General features: G+C 60.5%; 2 protein-coding genes across 2 annotated transcripts; one reads left to right on the forward strand and one right to left on the reverse strand.

The window, feature by feature from the left end:
- Positions 1 to 9,539: 9,539 nt before the first annotated feature.
- On the reverse strand, positions 9,540 to 15,683 carry P3H4 (prolyl 3-hydroxylase family member 4 (inactive)). The gene is made up of 8 exons (XM_045836711.1): positions 15,117 to 15,683; positions 14,776 to 14,928; positions 14,494 to 14,665; positions 13,682 to 13,810; positions 12,596 to 12,741; positions 11,855 to 11,938; positions 10,290 to 10,434; positions 9,540 to 9,970 (listed from the first exon to the last, which is right to left on the reverse strand). Exons 1-8 carry the CDS (start codon positions 15,594 to 15,596, stop codon positions 9,948 to 9,950), a joined length of 1,332 nt encoding a protein of 443 aa, XP_045692667.1. The 5' UTR covers positions 15,597 to 15,683; the 3' UTR covers positions 9,540 to 9,947.
- A 993-nt stretch (positions 15,684 to 16,676) lies between these two features.
- Positions 16,677 to 23,986, forward strand: FKBP10 (FKBP prolyl isomerase 10). Its single transcript, XM_045836574.1, has 10 exons — positions 16,677 to 16,994; positions 19,353 to 19,498; positions 19,800 to 19,989; positions 20,098 to 20,243; positions 20,598 to 20,787; positions 20,961 to 21,106; positions 21,627 to 21,819; positions 22,136 to 22,278; positions 22,477 to 22,640; positions 22,884 to 23,986. Exons 1-10 carry the CDS (start codon positions 16,750 to 16,752, stop codon positions 23,067 to 23,069), a joined length of 1,749 nt encoding a protein of 582 aa, XP_045692530.1. The 5' UTR covers positions 16,677 to 16,749; the 3' UTR covers positions 23,070 to 23,986.
- Positions 23,987 to 25,472: the final 1,486 nt, after the last annotated feature.

The raw sequence follows: 25,472 nt of genomic DNA on the forward strand, positions 1-25,472 counted from the left end.
CACCCTCTGACGCGGGTTCACTGGCTGCCTCGCTTGACTGTCCCATCGAGAGGCGGAGCCTCGCCCCCAATCTTCTTCCACCGCCTTCTCTGTTTATCCACTGGCCATTGGCCCCGGGGACTGCCATTCGGCCCTGGGGACGGCCTCCAATTTAAGGTTCCATCCCAACTTTGTACCTATTGGCAAATATAAGGTTACTTCCTCCTGATTGGGCAAGGCACTGTCAGTAAGCCTAAGGAAAGAGCCAATAGGAGTGATGGGGTGTGTCTTGCCCCACCCTACGTCTGAGCAGGTAGGACTCAGTATTGTCCCCTTCCCCCTACCTGTCCAACAGGTGAGTCAGAGGGCGCCAAGGGAAAGGACAGATGCCTTCACAGGCCAGCCAACTCAGCGTCAGGTATGATGCTTCTGTGGGCTTATTCACCTTTGCCACAAAGTCGTAATAACATTTGTATAGCATTTCATAGGCTTTTTCTGGGTTGGGATTTTCCCCCCAAAGGTGGAGTGTCCTTGAGAGTTAGAATGAAAACGCCAGGGTTTGAGTTCGGCCCCTCAGTAGTTGTATCATCTTAGGCGCGTTACTTCATGTTTCACCGTTTCTCCTCATCTGTAAAATGGGTACATCAGATATATCTCTCTCAGGGCTGTGTGTGGGAATCACTTTGGACAACTGCTAAATGTTAGGATTTAAGTACATGGTACAAGTTTTTAAAATTCTTATGACGACTCTGAAAAATCATTACCACAACAAAATGATCTTCATTTCGAAGAGGAGGAAACTGAGGGTCAGAGGGGCCACAAAACTGGAAAATGGCACATCCTCAACTAGAGTCCCTTCTCATTTCAAGGCCCACTAAACCACATGCTCTCCTGGGAGAAAAACAACGTACACTAAAATGTCACAGCACTGGGGAGGGGCCGGGGGAAAAGCAGAAACAAGTGTTCTGGGTAGAGACAGAAGAGCAGCGATTCAGAGAAAATCGTTTGTGAAAAGGCAGGCAGCAGATCTAAAGGAACTCAACGCTGGCACACAAGGAAATGAGGCGGGGGCCCCTTGTTAGAGGGACCCCCTCTGGGTTAGTTATCAGAAAGCACTCCCCAACAGGCAGCTTGAGAAGACAGCAGTCTTTCCTTCGTGTGGTTGACGGACTGAATGCCTGCTGGTGGCTGTACGGCATGCCAAGGGTCCTCCATTCATTCACCAACATTTAAGTTTTGAGCACCAAGTGTATGCTCAGCACTGGGTTAGACCCTGATGCCATGAAAAATCAAAACGATCCCAGCCTTCGAGGGACTCCCAAAGGGCTAAGTGTAAACAGGTCACCTGGGCCGCTCTGTGTACGGGAATGTTGGGGAGTGGTTGTTCATGGAAGGGTCTTTCCTCCGACAAGCTTTGTAACCCCCAAGCTAGCGCACAGGACGGGCTCGGCAGAGATACCCCAGCAGCATTCTTGACCACTTTCCACACCAGAGAAAGCAACAGTGGCTCAACAGTCTCACTTCTAATGGCCTGTGCCGCCCAAGAAGTCTTCTGAGAAAGAACCGGGGAGATGTCAGCAGTCCTAACTAGTTACCACCCCACGAGCCAGGGCCAGGACCCCTGCCCGTTGCCTTGTTTCCTTTACTCCCCCTCCTCCAGCCTACCCCAGTATCTTTCTCCCTCCCTTACCCCTGCCCCACCCCCCTGCTTGCCACCCTGCCACAGCGCAGTGGCCAGCCCCTGCTGGGGAGGAAAAGAGCTCACAACCCTAGGCTGCTGCCACCACCTCGGTGTCACTTCCTCCCTCCCACCTCCTACCCTCCCCTGCCCACCGCCCCACCCCCAACCAGCGCACTGACACACTTCCCACGCCGACACACTTCCCACGCCCGGCGCAGGCTTTCTCCTGACTCCAGCGTACAGGCAGGGCAGCACTCATTGACAGCAAAAGGGTGGAGGAGCCGGAGTGGAGTGGAGTGGAATAGAGGGGTAGAAATAAGGCTTCAGACTAAAGCCCGTGTGTGTGTGTGTGTGTGTGTGTGTGTGTGTGTCTTCCCAGAATGCTCCCTGTCAGCCTGGAACGTGCCACAACACGCTGGTCTCGGGAGCTAAGCGCTTGGGCCGGGGCTGGGTGGAAGCAGCGCCCCAGCAGCAGGAAAGACCGGAATAAGAGCTGCCTCTCCTCCCAGATCAAGAAGTCTCTGCACTTTTATTAAGTGCCTATTATGTGCCTGCCAGGCACTGAGGGTACAGAAAGGGATCAGAAACCAGTGTTTACTGTCATCAGCTGTCTGCATGGGGCACACGGTCTCACGGCCTGAGGAGGGGCCTAGGGATAAGGATAAGGGGTCGGATGAGAGTTGCTGTGGCCACAGTCTCCTCTGTAGTGTGCACTTGAAGGAAGGGCCCTGAGACCACCTTACCCAGTCCCCTGCCTGCAAGCCTTTACAGGCAGAGATTTCTGGTCGCCAGATCTCCAGAAAAGGAGACTCTCCAGCCTCCCCTCTAGGAATCCCCTTGTCTCCTCACTCTAACACAGGCAAGTTCCTTCTGGTGTTTGACCTGCATTCATATTTCTGCACTTGAAACTCATTTCTCTCGTCCAAAGCTTAGTGGAAGCCGAGTTCTTGGGCCGCTAAGAACACATCTGGTTTATTCAACCTTGCAGTTTTCTGGGGCCTCGGAGAAAAGAAGGAAAGAGCATCGAGTGGCCCATCCCCAGCTGCTCCAGGGACAGAATTCACTGGCAAATAGGGGTCGGGTGAGGGGCTGACTAGTGAGGGAGGGGAGGGGGGGAGAGATGGGAGGAGGCACTTCCCTGGGGGAAGGTGAGCAAGGGCCAGGGGCCTCCTCCACCGCCTCTGGGCCATATAAGGACGCGAGAGAGATTCTGTGCTCTGTTCAGTCCCAGCCCTTTTTTTCTGCGAGGGGCCCCAGCCCCAGACAGGCAGGCAGAGATGTAGGTCTGCACAAATCACGCACACATCCGCCCACAGCGCCCCTGCCCACGCCTCGGGGATGTACACTCATGGGCACAGATTCAGATATGCAAACGCCAGCCCTGTCAGCTCTCTCCCCAACACACACACACACACACACACACACACACACACACACACCCATTACCCTCCTCTCCTCGCGGGCCCAAGCAGGCCTCAGGAACGGCGGCCTCTACCAAGAGAGACCCGGTGAGCAGATGGGATGCTGAACTTCAGGAGGATGGCGGCCCCTTCTCGTCACGCAGCAGCTCTCCCTGGCGTCACAGCAGTGGGCAGGAGAACAGACGGCTGGACTGTCCCCACGGCAGGCTGGACTCAAAGGCGATGCGAAAAATCAAGAGGCGTCTTTTAGAAATATTATCTTACGAATTTATTTTTAGAGAGAAGGCAAGGGAGGGAGAAAGAGAGGGAGAGACGCATTGGTGTGAGAGAGAGACATCGATCCGCTGCCTCTCACCTGTCCCCAAATGGGGACCTGGCCCATAACCCAGGCATGTGCCCCGACAGAGAATCGAACCAGTGAACTAACTCTTGGTTCGCAGGCTGGCGCTCAATCCACTGAGCCACACCAGCCAGGGCAAGAAGCACCTTAAGCATGGGCTTGCTCTCAGCCAGGGGAGAGCCATCCGGCGACCTGGGAAAAGGCTTCTGCCCTGGCTCCTGCCCCTTGGACGGCCCTCGCACTGGTCCTCGTGGGCTTGCACCCTCCGCTCGGGGCCAGGGGAACAAGCCTACACAGAGTTCATGCATCTCCCCTTCCAGACCACATTCTAGGTACTGGACACTCTGGAATTCCTTGCCCAGCACCTGCCCTTGCTTGTAGGCCCCGCAGGCCCCGTATGCTGGCCCTGCTTCCCGAGGATGCAGAGCAGCACTACACACCGTACGGGCACCTGTAGGCACAGGGTAACGAGGGCAACGAGGGCGGAGGGATGGACGCATCACAGACATGAGAACGGAGGAATCTGCACATGTGTCCCGGAGGCCCTCTGCGACGGGGGTGGGTGGGGCCAGGGCGCGAGGGAAAGGGGAGACAGTCCAGGGGCTGGGGGGCGGGGGACAGTTATCCCAGACTGCCGTGTTCCAAGAAGGGGTCAGAATTCTAGTTCCATCCTGGCCCTTCAGCTCCTTGTGGATATCCATCTTCTTCACCAGTCGGTTAGCTTGATCTGTAAGGCTAAGGCATTTAGATCCCTGTGTATGAGACTCCATTCACACTCCTGCCTCCGCCCTCAGGATTGGGTTGGGGGCACTTGCTCAGAGTGACCCCTGAGCCCGGAGAGGACACTGGCTGTTGCAGAAGAGCCTCTGGCCCCCCAAACTCTTCTGGCAGGAGGAGGCACCAGCTCCCCCCCAGAGCAGGAGAAGGGTAGAATGGTACCGGGCCCTGAGGTAGGGGTGCTCCTGCCTTTTTGCCGCCCTTTGTCCAGGGGAGGAGCCTGGAGGCCAGAGGCTGCCCAGAGCCTGGGTCTGGTCCTTTGGGTGTGTGCCCAGCCGTGGGCGGGGCGGGGGTCTTAATTATAGAGGTAGCTCCAGCAACACTCCAGTGTAAGATGGGTAGGCGGGGATGGAATGTCGACGGGAAAACAGGGAAGCGAGAAAACAGAGATAGGGGCAGGCCAGAAATAGCGCAGGCCAGGGCGAGATACCAGGCGCTGGCGCTGGCAGCGGGAGCAGCCCGGGGAAGGTCAGAACCTCCCCAGGGAAGGTCTGTCCTGGGTTTGCCCTCCCTGGCCCACCCTCATGCCCCCCAGGTGCCATTCCAGAACCTCAGGAGCCCAACGGGGTGGGGTGAAAACATCAGGATTGCATTCCGGTCCTGGGTCTCCCCATCTCTCTGAGCACCCCTCCCCCTCCTGAGTGACTGGGTGAGGGGGGAACAGGGGAGGCTTTCCCACCTGAGTCACCACCCCCTTTCCTGCTCCTGGCGTGGGCAACTCCACGCACAGGCTGACACTGCAGGGCCCCACCCACCCCGCCAGCCTGCCGGCCCCTCCCTCCCCCACAAGCCAGGAGAGGTGCCTGCCCTGACAGGCGGCCTTGCCACAGAGAGGCACCCCCTCTGCGCACGCGCGCACGCGCGCGCTCACGGCAGGAATGTCTTTTTTCGCCCGCCCGTCGAGGGTCCTCGGGGAGAAAAAGAAGGAATAGTCTAATCAGCCTCCTTCCTTGCATTCATGGGGAAACAGAGACTGGAGTCAGGGGATGAATGCACTGCCCTGAAAACCACACAAGCACGTTCCTGGCTGGGCTGGGACCCGAAGCTCTGTCTCCTGCCCGCCAGCTCCCCCCTCCAGCTCCCCTCAGGGGTCTGAATCAGTCACCTGCCTTCACTGCCTCTAAACCCTCTAAAGCCGGAGCAGGCGCCTCCCAGAGCCATAGCCATCGGTTGCACACAGAAACCCTTCCCCCGGCTCCCTGGCCTCCCCCCCACCCCCCCAATGCGCGGCTCCAACCCCAGGTTCCAACCCCACCACGGCGGGACTGGCGTCAGGACTTCCCCCGGCCTTGCACATTAGTCCCTACATTAGTCCCATCTTCCCCAGGCCCCTCCCTGGGCCGCCAGGGAATTTGAGAGTTGAGATCCTTGAATATTTCATCAGCACTTCAACGTCCAGTTTAGGCAGCAGACAACTTGGAACTCACAGTTAATGGACGGCCCCAGCAGAGAGCCTGGAAGGCGTGAGGGGGAGGGGCAGGGAGCTGGGGGGGGGTCTGGCGGAGGCCGGACCCTTCTGTGAAGAGGGTGCTGGAGAGAAGCCAGCGGCGTTCCGAGTGTGGGTGAGGGGATTTGGGGGAGAAACCGTAGACCAATACATTATCAAAAATAAGCACGTTTATCAAAATGATTGTGCTACAGGTTGAAGTCGTGTGACAAGCGTTTCGTGACTTCATTCCTGTCCCTGTGTCTCTGTAACTTGGTGCACAGCCGCGCTGGGAGGTATGGATGGGAAGGCCCCCTACACCCGCCCAGGCCAGGGAGACAGCCGGACTCCCCACTTAGATCGGCTGAACCTTGAGCCTTCCCAACTCCTCCTCCAGGAAGGCCACAAGGATTTAGCCAAGCGGTCAAAGGAAAAGGGAGGAATCTCCAGTGACCACCTCTTACTTCGCTCCAGGAACATAACATCACACTCCTGAAAGGAAAAATGGACAGGTGGGAATGGAAAATGTCAACTTTTCTTGGTCTCTTCTTTGGAGGTGACTTAGTGAGTTCTTTCGTGGATTCAGAGAACCAAGTATATGTGTGTGTGTGTGTGGTGGTGGTGGGGGAGGTAGGTAAACCAGCATGTATGTCCTCCCCCTTACCTCAGTTTCCCCACCTGAGTCACAGGCATGACAGATGCTCCCACACCGAGGGCTGTTTGGGGGACAAACAAGATGCTATCCAGGCACCTGGCGCCAGGTGGGTCCCGAGCCAGTGCTGATTATGGGGTGATGAGGCTGGCCTGGGGTTTAGGTTGGGACTTATTGGGGTGAGTGGTCCCAGCACCCAGAACACCCCCACGTAACTCCCAGTCACCTTGTAGCTTGACCCTGGGAAGGGGGCTGGGTAGGACTGTACCAGCCTACCTGACAGTGAGCTCTGGCCCTGAGGGCCCCACCCAGCCTCTCAGGGCCTCAGTTTCCCCATCTGTGAAATGGGGCACATGTGCCAGCGCTGTCCTCAGAGAGACATTGCAAGAGGAGGCGGGGATGAAGCCCTCGGTGTGGGGGAGCTGGGGGGGCGGGTGTCTGGAGCCCACCACTGCCGGGACTCCGCCAGTCAGGCTCTGCGGTTGGCCCCAGCCCTCTGACACAGGAGGGTGCCACTCTTTGTCCCCAGGGGGCTCTGCTCTCCCAGAGAACGGGGACAAGAGGGTAAGACTTCAAGAACTCTTTCTCAAACCTAAGGGGGGAGTTTCTCCCCCTGGAATATACTAGAATTTGGGGGAAGGCCATGGGACTCCCCCCACCTCACTTGACCCTCACTTCTCAGGATTCAAGAAGAGGCCGGTCTAAGGGACTCCAGCAAGTCTGTCCCCAGGCCCCCGAACACCCCACCGTCTTAGGGGGCTGCCGATGGGCCAGGACCGGCTCTGGGAGGAGGCCCGAGAGAGGGCCCTTACCTGCCCTTCCTCCCTTCCCTCCCGGAACTCCTTGTCCCCTGAGGTGAGCCAGGGCAGTGTGGGCCTTTGTCTCCGGGTCTGGCCCTCGCCTTCCCCTTTGGCCGCAGCTGACAGCCCAACAGGACGAGGCCGACACCAGGGACCTGGGCAGCATCCCCGTCTTTCCGTCCCTTCTCCGAGCAGCAGCATTTGGGGAGAAAAGGCTAGAAGGCAGCTCGGCCACCACCCTCCTCAAGGAGCCTTGGACAAGCTGCTTCTCATTTCTCTCTCTGTTGCAAGACTGTTTCGGGGGTTACAAAGAACCTGCCAAGTGTCTGGCCCACAGTAGGCACTCAACACATTGCAGGAGAGACGCTCTCCTTAGGAGGGGTCTTTCTGGGCCCGGGACACCTCCGTGGCATCTGAGTCTGGCCTTTTTGGCCTCTCCCTAACCTCCTACCCATTTTACTACAGATACTACAACTGATGAGGCACTGGGTGGGTACGAAGTGAGACAGACGTGGCGCAGGCAGGAGCGTCTGGGCTGGGTGGGGTCGGAGGAGATGGGCTGGAGGGCCCGAGAGCGCCCACGCTGAGGCTTGCTGGGACTCCGTCTCACCGGTTTGGGGAGCTGGCCCAGCTCGGGGAGATGCTGGCACGGGGGGAAAGGGAGGAGGGGCTGGCACTGCCTGGGAAAGAGGAGCTGAGTGTGGCACTCTGGCTGGGGAGGCCTGGGCTGATGGCCTGTTTGGGGGGCTGGTGCCTGGAGGGGGGCTAGACTGGTGCTCCCAGGGGGCACCCTGCTCCCCACACTGAGACGCCACTCTCAGGTGCACGCTTGGACATATGTGTCAACACACTTCTAAAACCGCACCCCCTCCCTTCTCCCCATCTCTTTACTCAGCTCTGCTTCTCCATCCTATGTATCTAACGTATCTTGTAACAGTCACTGTTTACTGTCTGTCTCCCCGCTGGAATGCAAGCTCCACCAGGGCAGGGTGCTCGGCCGGCTTTGCCCACTAGTGCATGCCCAGCACCAGGGGGTGCTCCATAAATACGTTCTGAGTGAATGACCCCCCCCCCAGATTCATATTCACAAATGCACAGGGACACACTCGGGGACACGGGGACAGAGACAGTCACATCGCCACGGAGGACATTCTGACACAGGCAACACGCTCACACCCAGCCTGGCACAGCCACAAACACGCACACATGCAGACCTTTGCACTCCCGCACGCCAGCACTCTCGGATTCCACCCATCCGTTCAGATTCCGAGGCTCCTAATCACGCAGGCAGGCTCCGGCACATCCCTGCTCCCCACCCTCTGAAATGCCAGCCCCAGAGGACAGCCCCTCCCAGCAGGAGGGGGCAGAGACTTGCTGGGAGCTAACACCTCAGCTCTAAAGGGGTGAGGTTGGGCTGGGCAACCCTGGCACCTGAGAGCTCTCGAGAGACACTACCACTGCAGACCCGCCTACAGGAGGGAGGGCTAGGAGGGAGGAGTGAGGTCACCTTCACCCTGTTGACCCCACCCACCTGTGCTCCAGACTCAGACTCTGGCCTTCCCACCCTCATCCGGAGTCGGGTAGGGAGTTCTCCGGGGCCAGAGATGGGCGGGGCCCAAGCCAGGTCACCTGGCACTTCTGGGGATGTTGGGGTGTGGCAGCTGAGAACTAGGCTTCTCAGGGTGAGCCCCACCCTGCAGTCACAGAGAAGGCTCCTCCAGTAGCCTGCCTGCCCTGGCCGCTAGGCCAGAAACTGGGAAGGGGCAGCACTGCCACCTGGCAGGCCTTGGCCCAGGGTCCCCTCCCAAAGAGCCCCCTTTGCCCCCACTCCCCCACTGTGGAGCATGCAGAGGACACTGATGAGTCACAGGGTCGGGTGACGGCCACCAGACACCCCTCTCACCCCCACATCTCTGGACTCTCTGTCCCACGAGAGTCAAGATTGGGCAAGACAGTCAGGCAGTCCTGCTACCACCGTGAAGTCTCAAGTCACTGAACTGTAGTCCCAGGGCCCCTCTGGCCGCAGAGAAGCTGTGGTGTGGAGAATGGGCAGGGCAGGCAAGGCGTGCCCACTCTGATGCCAAGGAACCTGGGCCAATGCGTGGAAAGTGAACACCGGAAGTAAAGGTCCTTGGCCCCTTCCTCCCACTCGCCACATTCTACGAGGGAAGGGATGCTGAATGAACTAGGAAAATACAGGACAACCCATCTGAGAAATCTGAAACTACTCTTCCCAGGATTCAAGGTGGGACCTGTGTCCTTACGCCCCCTGGTGGCCAATTGCAATGACAAGGTGAGGCTCCACACGGTGGCAGATACCCAGGCTCCTCTGCAGAGGCCGGACTGTGACCCCTCACCTGCCTTCGAGTTTACAGATGAGGAGACATGGGGGCCAAGGGAGGGAGGGAAGGATCTGCACCCTCACCACCCAGCCCAGGGGAGAGTGGACCCCAGGCCGTGTCATTCATTCAACCAGAAATGTTTATTGAGTACCCACGGCCTGTGTGACAGGAGCCGCTGGACTACGGGCCCAGCGTTCTTCATGACACGGCTGCCCCTCCGCTGTCTCTGCGGTTCAAGCTGAGACCCCAGCGAGGGGGAGCTGGAATCGTCTCCCCTGGAGAAGTGCACCGGGAGGAGGACAGGCTGCCAGCCACCCGCAGCACCACCGTCCTGGGGCCCATAGACCCGGCGAGGAGGCAGGAGGGGTCGGTGGAGCGGCGCTCGTAGGTGGGACCGGAGGGCGCCTGGCCAGCTATGTCCATTTTACACTTTTAATAAATAGTTCTTGCTGCTGCCCAGGCTGGTGAGGGTGGTCCCGTCGGGCCCAGGCTTCCTGAGCTCTTGAGAGGTGCAGGGATGGCCCTCTTTTCATGCAAGTTCAGGCTCCGGCTCTGCAAAGGGGAAAGCACTGGGGTGAGCCCCCCACCCGCTCCCAACAGGTGTCTGGGTGCTGTCCTGTGGGGAGGTGGGGCAGGCAGGAGCAAGGCTCCCCAGGATCAGGTGTCAGCTGGTTCCTGCTCCCAGGAAGGATGCCACCCCCTGCCAAGTGGGTCAGGGGTTGTCAACAGCCTGGAAGCCCCAGAGGAAGGGGGTCCCAGCATCCGACATACATGTTCCCCGGCCTCTGCAGCCCAGTATCCGGATCCTGCTGCCCCCCACCTCCACCCCAGGCTGCCTCCCCATGTCGCCACCACGGCTCATGGCACTGACCGGCCTCGGCCTCATCACCCTTGGCGTCCAGCTCCTGCCACCAGTCAGCATAGATGCCCTCCTCGTAGTCGCCCTCCCCCTCAAACTCGGCATCAGATGGGTGGTCCTCAGGCTCCAAGGGCGCTTCTGTCTCCTCCAGCTCCATCTAGAGCAGCGCCGGGGGTGAGGGAGAAACCAGATCACAGAAGGGAAGGCACAAACCTGGGTCAGCTCCCACCCTGGCCAAGATCTTCCGGTCTCTGTCTCAAGATCTCTTGCAGGAACAGTGTGAGGGTTTCACCCACGAAGGCCTCCTCCCAAGCTGCCCGCTCTCTGAATGGGTATCTGGGGCCCCAGCAGCAAAGATTCAGTGTCAGCATAGCATCACCCCCTCCCCAGCCCACCCTTCAAGCACAGAGACCCCTGCGAGAACACTGCTAGTCCGTGCATCCTGTCTGCTCATGCTCTTCCCAGCCAGGGACGCCTTTACTGCCCGGCTGCCTGCCTGGATAGCTCACGTGTATCCCTCCGGCCCCAGGTATCGGCTCCAGGATGCAGCCCTTGTTATGGCCCTGGCTGGGTCGGGGGTTCTCTGGGGTCCCGTGCTGACCTCTCCCACATGGAGAGGGACTTTGTACCTCTCCCCCACCCCCACTCAGCAAAGGGACTGTGCCTCTCACCAATTTACCCCAGCCCCAAATACAGTGTCTGACGTGTAATGCATGCGATGCATTACAGCAATCGAAGTGGCTACTACTTGCTGAGCACCTACCGCAGGCCAGCTCTAGACTAAGTGCTTTACAAACATGATCTCATTTGATTCTAACCACACGGAGTGAGCTGGGCATTATTCTCCCAGGTCGGTGGATGAAGACATGGAAATCTGAGGGTTGTCTGAGACTTGCCCACTTGGGAAGTGGTGGAGCCAAGTCTGGCTAGCACCAGCCTGGATGCTAAGGGTGCAGACCCGGCCCCCACGTTCGGAGAGGGGAGTGTGGTGCTGGAACAAAGGAGGGGGTGGATAAAGACGCCCTGAGCAGGACCAGCTGAGAGAATTTAGATTCCCACACCCTCACTCAGAATTGGTATAACACCCTCCCTCCTTTCCTTCCTGGTGTCCCGCACTCATCCCTGCACTTAAACTTGGCTTCTGAGTGCCAGGTGCTGTGGGAGAGCTGGGAGTAACCTGGTCCCCCATCCTGGAGCACAGCTCTCCAGGAGGCGGGCTGGAGAAAGGGGCCGGGGTGGGATGGACCAGGACTGCGAGTAAGTCCAGGTCCAGGGAGGCACGGAGGGTCAGGGTTGGCACTGCAAGCCCAGAAAACACAGCCAGGGCACACAGCAAGGGCTTCCTGGAGGAGGCACTCCCTGAGCTGGGCCCGGGAGGCGCGATGCAGACATACAGAGAGGGGGCACGTGACAGCGCTGAGCAGGGAGACCAGAGCAGGTGTAGATGAGGGACAGAAGGATCTCTCCGGCTTCACAACAGCTGACTGCCAGGCTGACCTTGACCCAAGGGGCCCAAGGAAGACCAAGCAGTCTCCATCATCACCGCCCAGCCCTGGAGGGCCAGGGGGCCCGCTTACCTCATCATCTGACTGCAGGTACATGTGCGCAAACTCCAGCAGCTCCCGCAGCTCGGCCGTCTGGCTGTGGTAGGACGTGGCCTCCTGGGAGGAGGGAAGGACAGTGCGGTGAGCTGCCAGATGGTGGAAGAGCCGGAGCTCCTGGGATGTGGGTCCTCTGGCCCTTTCCCAGCTCAAGGAACCTGGAACAGGTATCAGCTCTCATGCTGATTGAAAGATCAAAACTGCCTGGACAACTGGGTTAAGAAGGATTCTGAGGACTCTGGGAGAAAAGGGTGCCTCGAATGCTGAGCAACATCTGCCACTGACAAGGAAACAGGCAAGAGCACGTGTGCCCTGTTGGCCAGTGTTGCCCGAGACCCCCAAGGGGTTTCTCAGTTGGTCCAGGTTGGAGTTCCCCGGGGAAGAAGGGCAAAGGCCAGGATGATGAGGGTGGAGAGGTGAGTGGGCAGGAACGGACACGTATGTTCATACCTCCCACATCCCAGGCTGTGCTGGCAAGGTAGGCAGCACCATCCCCATTTTGCAGGTGAGGCAACAGATTCAGAAAGCGTCGGCAGTGTTGCCAGGACCACGCGGCTGGTGGGGCTGCGTTGGAACCCAGGGCTCGAATCACAACCCACAGTGTTTTCTTTCCACTTCCCATCCTGCCTTCCGAGGAAGCCAGCAGGGTTTTTTTGTTGTTGTTGTTTTTTTACCAAACCACGGGGTCCCAAGAATGCCTCCAAAGGCGATGCCCACCTCCCGGGGCTGGAAGTCCTCCTCCTCCAGGCCCCAGCGAGCCCGGTGGAAGCGGTAGTACACCAGGTTCTGCTGCATGACACTGTCCTCTGGGTCGAAGAGCATGTAGCTGGCGGCGCTGCGGGCGGCCTGACGGACGTCATTCACTGCGGACAGACGAGGGGTGAGGGGCAGCCCTGGCACTGCCCCGCCTCCACCTCACCCACCCCTGCCTCCCTCCCCACGCAGTGCAGCGCCCGGCCTCCCCGGCCGTCTTCCAGACCTGTGGGCATCCCGCCCCACCCAGGGGAAATACAAGCAAGGGCGTACCGGGCACTTCCTGTGTGCCAGGCCCTCACTTAAGACTCAACGTTACTGTCATCCTCGTGTTACAGACAAAAAAACTCAAGGCCCAGAGATGGTGGGTAAACTGCTCAAGCTCACACAGCTGGAGAATCATGTCCCTGGGGAATCAGAGGCCAGTGGTGGCCCTCAACTTCTTAGCCAACCGGACCCAGGAAGGGTCCCCTGGACCCCTGGCCCTCAGCCCCTCCACCCCAGGGCAGCCTCTGAATCGTGGTATCTCTGCATTGCGGGAACCCTGGAGACGGACCATCCCAGCCCCCCCTGAGACCAGGATCTCCCACCAATAAGGAAAGCTTTAAGTCCCGGTGCTACTTTTTATTAGCTATGTGACTAATGGCCCCTTGCCCTTGGTGAGCCTCAGTTTCCTCATCTGGAGAATGGGTCCAGTAATGGCAGCTGCATGGTCGGTAGTGAGGATGATGAGGGTGGGGAGAAGATCGAGTGAGAGAAACGGATGTGGCAGGGCTTTGTAAACTGTCGAGCGCCTGCAGCTGTTGGCTACCTAGTCGGACAGGGCAGTCCAGGGCATCCAGGAGGCCCTGGAATCTCCCCCGAGGCTGCCCTCCATGCTCTCCCACAAGCCTCTCACCTGCCCCACCAGCACCAGCACCCTCCCACTGCCTAGGGGCCTCAGTTCTGAGGGACGGCTTCCCATGATTCTGATGCTCCCAGTGAAGTGCTCTCCGTGCACTCCCCAGCCCTGCCCGCCCCGCCCTGCCCCCAGCCCGCCAGGAAGCTCACACTTATAGTAGGCAAACTGCAGGTAGTGATACATGGTGGCCACGAACTTCTCCACGAAGAAGCCACCCACGTTGGGGGTCAAGTCGGCCTCACAGTCCACCTTGCACTGCAGAGATTCCGCAAAGAGATCTGCGGGGTGGGAGGCAGTGGTGAGAGGCTGGAGGCATGCCGAACAACCGGGACAGGGGGATGGAGAGGCTCCAGGCCCAGCTCCGCCTGCAGAGCCTGTTGCCATCACAGGAGGGCAGGAGGGCAGGATGAGCAGCGCCGTGGAAGGCTACCCTGGACAGGGCTGACTCACCGCCCCAGCTCGGCTCTCTGAAGAGTGGTGGGGAGGTTTGGATACAGGGCCGAGGCCCAGATGCAAAAGCTCAGCACAGCCCTTTCTGCTTTCCTCTGAGGGACCCCAGCAGTTAGGGACCCCCAGGCTATGTGATTTCTGGCCACAGGCTGCCTTTGGTGCACACATGCTGGGCTGCTTCCCATCTCAGCTGGGCACCTTTGCACCTGCGTTGACCTCTGCCCAGGGAAGTTTGTGCGCATCCTCCCTGGGTGCTTCTCGGGATGTCACACTGCCTCTCTCCACCGATGCCCAGCACCTTGGACACCCCTGACCCAGCCCTTCTGCACCCAGTGGCTGGGGGTCTGTTCCACTGTCACACTCCATGCTCCCAGAGGTGGATGACACTGACTTCTGACTACCTCCAAAGCTCTTTGTAGGTGCTCCATAAATGTGCTAAGGGGCCCGAGTTGCTCCGAGCAGGGCCCAGGGGTGGTTGGGAAGGATGCTCCGTGGGTTTGGGTGGGGGTACCTGCTATGGCAGGGTAGAAGTCCTTGAAGTCCACCTGCTCGTGCGCGCCCTCGCAGCCGGCCAGACACCGCGCGAAGACAGCCAGGTACTCGGCCAGGGCCCGCTCCATGTCCTCGGCGCTACTGCGGAAATCCCCGTTGTTGTAGAGCTTCACCGCCCGGAGGAACACGGCCTGGAGGGGAGCGTGGTGGGGGTCAGGGCAATCCAACACTCCCCTCCTCTGCAAGTCCTATGGGGGCATTAGGGAGGCGCTTCAGGGCCAGCCCTGCCCCCGCACCGTACCTCGTAAGGCTGCGCCTCCAAGTCGGTGAGGGGCTCCTCGGTCACATCCAGCAGCCCCCGGTAGTAGTTCAGATACTTGGCGGTTAGCTCGTGCTTGGGGTTCTTCTGAAGGAAGGTGTAGGCCGCGGCCAACGCCTTCTCCAGCCGATTAGCCTGTGGGGTGGGGACGGAGTGGGTCAGTAGGGCCAGAGCCCGCTGCCCTGAGCGCACAAGCGGGCTTGGGGATCGCTGACAGCACCCGGTCCGCCGTAACTAACGGACGGGAAACCCGACGCCGCCTGGGAGCGACGAGGCCCAGCAGGGCCCGGGAGCGGGCGGGGGACTCGGGGTTGGGAGCCCACCTTGAACTGCGCATAGTGCAGATACTGGTAGGGCAGGCGGCTCTGGAAGTCACGTAGCAGCTGGCGCGGCGGGTAGGGCACCTGGAAGGCGGGCAGCGTCCGCTTGCAGCGCCGCAGGCAGGCGGCGCGCTCCAGGACGTGGCCGAAGAGCCGCAGCTCGCGGGCCCACTCGTCGCCGTGGCTGCCGTCGGGGCCGGGCGCGGGCCCGAGGGCCGAGGCGTCGGGCTGCGTGGGCCCGCTGCAGTTCGCGTGGCAGAAGGCCTCGCTGTCCCGCAGCAGCCGGTGCAGCCGCAGCGCCGCTTCCAGGTAGCGCGCGCTCTCGCGCCAGCTCTCGCCCTCGTACTGCTCCAGCGCGTGCCCGTAGGCCGCGGCCAGCGGCATCAGGTCCTCGGGCGGGAAGCCCCGGAAACTGTACTTCTCGTACTGCGCCTCGGAGCTGCCCAGCAGCAGCCACAGCAGCACCCAAGCCGTCCTCCCCATGCCCCCACCGCGCCGGCCGGCCGGCTCCCGGAGCGGAGAAAGCGTCGGCGCCGGGCCCGCAGGCGGGCCGACGGGGCAGGGGCCAAGCCGGCGTGCCCGCTGGGTCTTAGCGCCGGGCTCCGAGGCAGCCAGGCTGGTAGTGGCTTAGGTCGGGTCCCCAGAGAAATACGGGGCTGCGTCTCCCGTTTTCAGACGGCGCTATGGTGTCTTCAGTTCCCCGTGTTGGTCCGGCCCGCTGTGCTTGGGGCTTCCCCTCGACAGATTTGGGGTGGGGGGACGCTTCCCGCAAGATTGGGGAGCCTAGAAAACTCCCCACACAAAGACGGCACCCCTCCAACCTTAAGGTCGTGAGAAAAGTGCCACCTCCCGCTATTCTGCCCAAGCCCTGGGACCTAGTTTTCCGTTCATTACAACCCCCTTCTGCACACGCCCCACGCCCAGTTCTGAAGGGGTCACTCCAGGTGCTCCAGGTGCAGCCGGCGCCGGGGAGGCGCACACCTGATTCCGTCTTGCACACCGTCCCCTCTCTCCACCTCCTCCTGCTGGATCTCCGTCCCACGTCAGAAAGTCCTTCTAGAAGTCCAGCTTCTGCAGGGCAAAGCAGCTCCTCGTCCCTGGCTGGAGAGGCTGTCCGTGGGACAGTAGGGATGGGGGACAGCCTCAGATGGCGAAGCCTCGCCAGCCCCCTGAAGAGGCTTCTGATGGGGGGGGGGGCTGCCAGCAAAAGAAGCAGGAGATGCCTCAGCCTGGTTTTAGGACCCCGGGGGATCCAGAGATTTTTTTTTTTTTTTTTTTTTTTTTTTTTTAGGGAGTCAGCTCGGACTTCTCATCTTTCTGGAACCTCCCTCCGCTAGGCCCCAGGACTCTCAGGCCGGGTGGGGGGGAGAGGAGGGAATCTGGAGTTCTTTGTGATGCATTCCTCGGTCTCCAAAACTCTGGGCCTGGCCCTCTCTTCCTATTCCACCCCCGCCCTCGCGCCGCCAGCTCAGTCTCCCCAGCCCCCATTCCACGTGGACCGGCCAGGGCGGGGGTGGGGACAGAGGACAGGAAGAGGGGGAGCCAGCTCCGGGAGTAGGGGAGGGGGGGAGAAGGAGCTTGGTGGCGGCCCTTCTTTCTCTCGCCCTCACTGCCCGCCGTCCCAGCTCCAGGCACCATGTTCCCGGCGTGGTCCCCCAGCCACCCCTTCCTCTGGCCCCCACTGCTGCAGATGTTGCTGCTGCTCTCGCACGCTGTGGGGAGGGGGCTGGGCCGCGCCAGCCCGGCCGGGGGCCCCCTGGAAGACGTGGTCATCGAGAGGTACCACATCCCCAGGGCCTGTCCCAGGGAGGTGCAGATGGGGGATTTTGTGCGCTACCACTACAACGGCACTTTCCAGGATGGCAAGAAGTTTGACTCGAGGTAATGGGTTGGGTGGCCCCAGACGCACCACTCCGTCCTGCCAGAGCGCTCCTAGGCCCTGGGGCTTTCCTTGCCCTTTTCAGCTGTGTCTGCATTCGGGTACTCCCTCCACATACAGCTCTCAGTGTCAAACTTTTGCCTCTCCAAGGACCCCAGTTCCCTTCACACAGGCTCCTCATATTCCCCAGGGTGCGTGGTCGTCAGGGTGAACGGCTCTACTTACCATTCCTGTACTTAAAGACACCGGGAGGGGGACCTTCTGGTCCGCAGGGTTGGGGGGAAGAGCGTGGCCTCTGATCCATGTGAATCCTCCAGTGGTCTCAGCCTGGGACCCCCACATGCCACCCGCCCCGCCTCCCTTCAGGTTCCAGCCCCAGGTTTCAGTGCCTTTGTGATCAGAGAAGAGGGAGCGGAGCTTGCTTTTGGGTGAGGGGGGCAGTGAGCAGCAGCCTTCGGGAAGCAGAATGCATTGTAACAAGACAGTGGCACCGATCCAGACGTGCAGGGACCCTGTCTACGTGTCACCGGGTCGGACCTGCCACCCTCAGAGGGTTTGCACACCTCTCTCTCCGGGTTTCCCTGCACCCCCACCTCCCTCCATCTTACTTAGCTCTCAGGCCAGGGCTGCTGCCCATCTTGGCAGCCTTGGGGTTTGAGAGACTGGCTTCTGGGCTGGTCCAGAAGCTCTGGCAAGTCTGCTTTTGTTGGTGGGGGCAGGGCAGGGCTGAACCTTGGGTCTCAGTGACACACACAAACCCCCACACCACACCCCAAGAAGCCAGCTCCTCCTAGACCCCTCCCCGAAACACACAAGTCGGCCCAGGGGACATCAGTGGCCATGGCTTTGAGGGCAGGCAGTACATGGGGTTGGAACACAAATTCCAGAGTCCAGGACCTTGGGTCCAGTCTGTGACTATGGATAAGACATTTTGCCTCTCGAAGCTTCACTTGCTTTTTTTTTTTAATCTGAAAAATAGAGATTATTACAAACAATCGGAAAAAAGCGAGTCCCTACTGCCTAAGGCTGATGATAGGACTCAGACAAGCTGATGAATGAAAGTGGACTTGACGTAGTGCCCGGAAGTCCAAAAGGGTTCAATACCCATTAGCCTTAACCCTGGGGAGGACCAGATAGATGCCTTGATAGTGTTTGGCGCTTGGGCCCCCACAGGGCACCGTGAAGGAAGCAGGCCAGTGGTAAAACCAGCTCAGTGGGCCGAATGGGGGGTGGGCAGCCGCCAGCAGTACAGTCCCGAGCCCTGGACTGCCAGGAGTGGGGGAGGGCGGGGCTTTGGGGGATGGTTTCCCTGGTGGGGGCTCTGGGAACCAGGCTGTCCCCCGCTTATGCAGAGCTGAGCCTGGAGACCTTCCACCATCCATGGCCCCCTTTGATCAGCCTCCCAGCCTCCCTTAACTTCTGAAAACTTAAAATAAATGAAAACTGTAACTACAAACAAATAAAAGCCGTGGCAGTTGTAGAATAGGCTCTTTCAGAGTTGAAATCCAACCCCAGTCCCCCACCAGCTCTGCTTCCCCTTCCTTCCTCGGCTCATCCACGGTGCGGCGGCGCAGACCGGGGTTTCGGGGCCTCGCTGACCACATGCGAGCCGTGACCTTGAGTGAGGCCAGTCTCGGTTTTTCTCATCAGAAAAAGGAAAACAATTTTTCTTATAAAGAAAGGAGAACAGTGTCTCAATTTTTTTTTCTTATAAGAAAAATGAAAACCATCATGTCCACCTCACAGGGGAAAGAATTAAATAAGGTCATGAATGCGAAATGCCAAGCATTTAGCCCTGGCTGGATTGAGCACAGGCCTGCAAACCAGAGTCACAGGTTTGATTCCCAGTCAGGGCACATGCCAGGGCCGTGGGCCAGGTCCCCAGTAGGGGGCGTGTGAGAGGCAACCACACATTGATGTTTCCCTCCCTCTCTCTCCTTCCCTTCTCTCTAAAAATAAATAAAATACTTGAAAACAGAAAAATAAAATGCCAAGCATTTAATCAGCATATCCGCAATGCTCAATAAATGTCCCTTTTCCCCTCCATGAGGTGCTTAGCCTTCCCGTGCTGTCAGCGGATAGCAGCCGCAGACAGGCAGGCCTGCACCCAGCCCTAGCCTAGACTTCCTGGGGACTTCCTTTTTGTAACAGCCCAGTCTCTTAAGTGGGAGGTCACGGCTGACCTCGGAGGGAGGTGAGGACCATGTGGATCGACACTGGTGCACAGAGAGGGGTTGTGTATGCAGGTGCGTGCGTGTACGCACCTACGTGTGTATGTGACCAGGGCAGAGGGAAGCATCTGGCTGTGTGCACCCTCCCCCTGAATTCCCGGTACCCCATCCGTCCCCTCTGTCCCCCAGCTACGACCGCAGCACTCTGGCGGCCATCGTGGTGGGTGTGGGGCGTCTCATCACTGGCATGGACCGAGGCCTCATGGGCATGTGCGTCAACGAGCGGCGGCGCCTCATCGTGCCTCCCCACCTGGCCTATGGCAGCATCGGCTTGGGTGAGAGGGGCGTGGCGTGGCTCCGGCTGGGAGGGCGCCAGGAGGGGGTGGAGCCAAGGACCGCATGGCCGAAACAACTGAAGCTTAGAGAGGGAGAGGGACTTGCCCAAGGTCAACTGCCTTCACAGTGTGAACTGTGGCAGGTCTGGGACCGCAGTGTCTGTTTCCCGCCACCACCCGCTCCACAGGAGCAAAGGAAATAACAATAACGGGGCCCTGGGTGGGGTCACAGCTTGACCAGGAAGAAGGGGAACCAGAGGGGGCAGAGGGGGGCTGAGCGCCTGCTGCCTGGCCCTCGCAGCGGGGCTCATCCCCCCGGACTCCACGCTGTACTTTGACGTGGTCCTGCTGGACGTGTGGAACAAGGCGGACACGGTGCAGGTGAGCACCCTGCTGCGCCCGCCCCTCTGCCCCCGCATGGTCCAGGACGGGGACTTCGTCCGCTACCACTACAACGGCACACTGCTGGACGGCACCACCTTCGACACTAGGTGAGGGCTGGAGGGAGCCCTGGGGTGCAGGGGACTGTGGTGTGGGAGGCAGTCCGGGGCCCATCCCCCCTGCCTCCAGCAGCATCACCGCTGCCCCATTCTCTGCAGCTACAGCAAAGGCGGCACTTACGACACGTACGTGGGCTCGGGCTGGCTGATCAAGGGCATGGACCAGGGGCTGCTGGGCACGTGTCCTGGAGAGAGAAGGAAGATCACCATCCCTCCGTTCCTGGCCTATGGCGAGAAAGGCTACGGTAAGGGCGGGCGAGGACTCCGGGGGACGCTCCGGGAGCGGGCTGCCCCATGCGGTTGTCTGGGCTGTGTGCTGCGCCGGGGCACCCAGCCCGGGAGGCAAGTAGGAACAAAACCTAGCCCTCGGTGACCATCTCATTAAGATGGGGTGCCTTCTTCCGATTCACGCAAAGGCCAGGGGGAACTCGAGCTCAGGCCTCACGGAGGGGGAAGCAGGGCTGCTGAGGGCAAGGGAGGGGCTCTGGTGAGCAGGGCTAGAACCTCCAGGCTGCAGGGCTCCCGCAGAGGCCTCCTGAGGCGAGAAGGAGCTGGGGCGTGCTCTCCGCCTGTATGGTTCAAGCCTATCCCTTCCCCAGGGACTGTGATCCCCCCGCAGGCCTCCCTGGTCTTCCATGTCCTACTGATCGACCTCCACAACCCGAAGGACATGGTCCAGCTGGAGACCCTGGAGCTACCGCCCGGCTGTGTCCGCAGAGCCGTGGCCGGCGACTTCATGCGTTACCACTACAACGGCTCGCTGATGGATGGCACCCTCTTCGATTCCAGGTCAGGGAGCTCCTGAGGAGGGGGGGCGGGGCTGGAGGCAGGCGGGAAGTTGTCAGGAAGGAAAGTGCTAGGGGCTGGGGTCACCTAGGCAGCAGCCGGGGGTGCCTCTGAGCTGCCTGCAAGGGCAGGGCCCTTTCTGACTTCCTCGCTGGCCTCCCCGCCTTGTCCCGCAGCTACTCCCGAAACCACACGTACAACACCTACGTGGGGCAGGGTTACATCATCCCGGGAATGGACCAGGGGCTGCAGGGCGTCTGCATGGGGGAGCGCCGGAGGATCACCATCCCCCCGCACCTGGCCTACGGGGAGAACGGGACTGGTAGGCCTGTGGTCCCTCAGCGCCACGCCTGAGCCCCTCAGTGACCTTCCCCCGCTCTGCCCCTCTCATCACAAAAACCGGTCACCCACTCCATTCCGGCCTCACGGACTCCACCCTTTTCTCCAGGGCAGTCTCCCACTTCCCCTCTTCCATGCTGGAGAAGTGCCCCTGGGTTTGGGGATGGGGGTGGTTATGGAAGAACAGAAACAGCATAGCCCTAGGAAGCAGAGAGACCTGGATTGAGACCCAGCCTTGCTGGAAGCCTCAGCGTCCTCACCTGTAAAATGGGACTGATCACCTTGGTCAGCTGGGTAAGTTCCTGGGAGGCTGCAGGACGGTGTGAAGGGCTTCCTCACTGGCAGGTCCCGCCCTCCCCTGCTCCCCAGAGGAACTGATGCTGCGGACGCTCGCCCTGTCCCGTCCCCTCCCATCCTCGCCAGAAACCCCAGAGCGGTTTCACGGAGACCTTGAGTGGCGCCCCGAGATCCCGGGCTGACCCACTCCCCTGTTCTGGCCCCAGGAGACAAGATCCCCGGCTCGGCCGTGCTGATCTTCGACGTCCACGTCATCGACTTCCACAACCCCGCGGATCCCGTGGAAATCAAGACCCTGTCGCGGCCCCCGGAGACCTGCAACGAGACCTCCAAAACCGGGGACTTCGTCCGCTACCACTACAACTGCTCCCTGCTGGACGGCACCAGGCTCTTCTCCTCGTGGGTCTGGGGCGGGGGCGGGGCCGGGCCAGGGGGCTGGGCCGGGCGAGGGGAGTCCGGTACACTCCCATCTGTGGGGAGCACCGGGGGCAGAAAGGGGGAGAGGGTGAAGCTGGCAGTAGGGGGGCTGAGCCCTCCGGGTCGCACTTCGGGGACAATGGCACGACGAGAAGGGTGTCCCATTTCTGAGCCGCTGGGCCCGGCACTGTGGGTTGGGCATGAGGAGGAGTGACCTACGGGGGTGGGGGGGACAATGGGGTGTGACCTGCTGGGGGACAAGGAGGGGCACTGACCCGGGAATCGGCTCTTTTCCCAGGCACGACTATGAGGCCCCCCAGGAGGCCACTCTTGGGGCCAAGAAGGTGATCGAGGGCCTGGACACGGGCCTGCAGGGCATGTGCGTGGGAGAGAGGCGGCAGCTTGTGGTGCCCCCGCACCTGGCCCACGGGGAGAGCGGAGGTGAGAGGCGGAGACAGGCCCAATCCACCCCTTAACCCCTAACAGCTGGTTCTGTGAACACCCCGTGGCCCCCTCTCCGGCCCCCAGGATGGGACGGAGGGGGGGGCTGCGAGGTGGGGAGCACGCTGGGTGGGCTGCAGAGCCAGGCCCGGCCTCTGGCCCCATCGGCCCGTTTCCTTCTCCTCTCCGTCCCGCCAGCCCGGGGCGTCCCTGGCAGTGCCGTGCTGCTGTTTGAGGTGGAGCTGGTGTCCCGGGAGGAGGGACTGCCCGAGGGCTACCTGTTCGTGTGGCACGAGGACCCTCCCGCCAACCTGTTTGAAGACCTGGACCTCAATAAAGACGGCGAGGTCCTCCCCGAGGAGGTGGGTGAGCAGTTCAGTCCTTAAAATAACCGTTCCCATACTCACGCCCCCAACAGAAGCTCCCTTGCTTGGTGGCATCTGGCAAGGACAAGGTGTGTGTCCACCCTCCTGCCTGCGCCCGAGTCCCTGCCCCTCGGCTGGGTCCTTGCGCTTGGGTCCCTCGTGCCTGCCGCCTCTCCCAGCTCATGTGCAGCCCCGGCCCTGCTCCTCACGCCCACCCTCCCCCGCTCTCCTCCCCCCCAGTTCTCCGCCTTCATCAAGGCTCAAGTCAGTGAGGGCAAAGGTCGCCTCCTGCCGGGGCAGGACTCGGAGAAAACCATAGGCGACATGTTCCAGAACCAGGACCGCAACCAGGACGGCAAGATCACCGCTGAGGAGCTCAAGCTGAAGTCAGACGAGGACCAGGAGCTGGTTCACGAGGAGCTCTGAGGGCGGAGCTGGGGCCTGGGCCCAGACACCAGCGCCCACTCCTGGGGGACAGTGGGCGGGGGCGTTGACTTCCAGCGGTCACCCGCACTCTTCTGGGATGAGGTCTGAGAGCGTCTGCAGGGCGGTCAGAGCGGACGACTCTGGTCTCCCTGCCAGCCCGACAAGGACATCCACTGCACAGACCTCCTCCTTGGGTTTTGTCGTCCAGCCCACACCACCCAACCCACACCACGAGTTTCGGAGTCACACCCCCAAAAGGCTAAACTTTGGGAGTCACAAAGCCAACCTGGGGATCCGTGGAGGTGTGGGTTGGACCAGGCCGTTGCTGACCCCTCCCCCGCATGGCCACGTCACCACTGGGCTGGGCCGAGCTCATCATTTACTTCCCCAAACTTCCTTCTATTTGTCCTTCTGCTCACCATCCCCAGTCCTGCCTGCTCCCCTCTGTCACGGCGGCCCCAGAAGCATGAAACTGGGCTGGCAGAACCCCCGCCCTCCCCCCAACTCAGCTCAGGCTGGTGCCACGGGAGGGGCGGCTCCAGGAGAGCGGCCCTGACACACTACGGTCCCCATCCACCTGGCCCATTCCCCCTCATGCGGGGGTGCCCCCCCCCTCCCCGGGAGCTGCAGGTCCAGGCTGGTCTTCGTGTGACCTTCCATCCATCCCTAAGGAAGGCTGCCTTCGCTAAGGGAGGGAGGAAGAGGAGGGAAATAAAAGAAGGGCAGCGAGGAAACCTCCGTAGCTGGGTCCTAGGGCTGCCAAATGAAGTCCTTGTTCGCAGCCGAGATAAACTCAGGAGGGCGCACTGGGGACTGTGGGGGGCAGAAGGGGGCAGGCAGAGTTTGCACCCCCAAAAGGCTAAACTGGTGTCGTCGGATCCCCTTCTCCTTTGTGACAAATAAAAGACTAAACCAGAGGCCTCCGGAGGTGCTCTGTCAGTGGGGGAGACCCTCAGACCCGAAGACTGGGAAGGAAGAGGAACAGCAGGATGTCCCCACGATCCAGCTCCAGACACTGTGTCCCTAAATCTCAGTCTCCTCCCCCCAGAGGCTCCTGCCTCCCTGATGCCCAACGCGGGGTCCTAACCCGGGACCGGGAGCCCCAGTCTGCCAGAGGGAGGGCAGGGAGCAGGTGACCACGGAGGAGAGGGGCCGCAGGGGGGGTGTGCAGAGATGACCCTTGTCTCCGTGTCCCAAGCGAATGGAAAGACCTCAAACACAACATACGAAGCTCAAAGGTCGCATTGCATAGGATGGGCTCCTCCTTGTAGATCATCCCAATGCTACGACATTCCCGCCTCCCCTGTTCCTGGCCGCCGGCCATCGCCACCTGCCCCGTCCTCCCACTTGTCAGAGGGAAGGTCGCTGAGTTCAAATCTCCGGGGTGTGTGTGTGTGGGGGGAGGGGGAGCGTTGGCTTTAGCCACCAGCCAGGCCATCTGCCGTCACCTGCCCTGCTGGACTCCAGCCAGTGCAGTGGGGATGACCGAAACTATTCCAGGACGGGGTTGCAGCAGGCGCTCGGGAGAGAGAAGGACAGAGCCGGTCACTGAGCTGTACCCACAAGCACCACTTCCTTGCCCTGAGAGATGTGACCTGTCCCCATGGCCACGCCCTGGTCCCACAGCATCCCAGAGGTGCTTCAGGGTCTGACCGGGGTTACAGACCCCGCCTTAAGTGGCAACTGCTCCCTAAGACATACTGGGACGGCCCAGGTGCAGACCGCACGGGGCAGGCCCAGCTCTGCTCAGGAACCCCTGACGGAGCTCTGGCTCCCAGCTGCGGGGTTTGGGCAGGTTTGGGGTCGGGTCCCTCTGAGCCACCTGCGAACTGGACCTGCCTGCAGGGACGCCGTGAGGATCGGCTGGAGCACATCTGAGTACCACGGCAAGACTCGGTCCACACTCCCGAGACCTCCCCACTCAGGTCCACAGATAAACACGAGTTTCCGACGGCCAGGCATCCTTGGGAAGGACGAGGGGCTGATTTCTCCGACGACAGGCTAAGAGAACGCCAAGTAAACCGGTTGGTCTACATTTTTTTCTTCAGAAGATACCCTAGAGAGAATTTGACTAGTTCTTGACCATAAGTCAACAGGGAGGGGAGAAAAGGGTGGGGGGGGAAGCTGTGAAGAATGCAAAACAAGAGAGCAGAAACCACTTCTAGTTTACTTTGCTACAGGTTCCTGGTCCCGGCCCCCCCTCAAACCATCCAGTTTGGTGGCCCTGGACCCACGAGGAGAGGAAGGATGGGAGCCCAGGGCGCCAGGGAAAGTCGACACCTGAACAGATGATCCCTTTGGGGACCTCTGGAGAAGGGGCTCTGCAGACAGGGCTGTCAGACCCAGCTGATGCCAACTGAATTTCAAGTTCAACAGCTGCATCAGAATAAGGCCCAACGATTC

This window comes from Phyllostomus hastatus, unplaced genomic scaffold (assembly GCF_019186645.2).
Source record: "Phyllostomus hastatus isolate PE091 unplaced genomic scaffold, TTU_PhHast_1.1 phas_contig_210, whole genome shotgun sequence".
Lineage (NCBI taxonomy): Eukaryota > Metazoa > Chordata > Mammalia > Chiroptera > Phyllostomidae > Phyllostomus > Phyllostomus hastatus.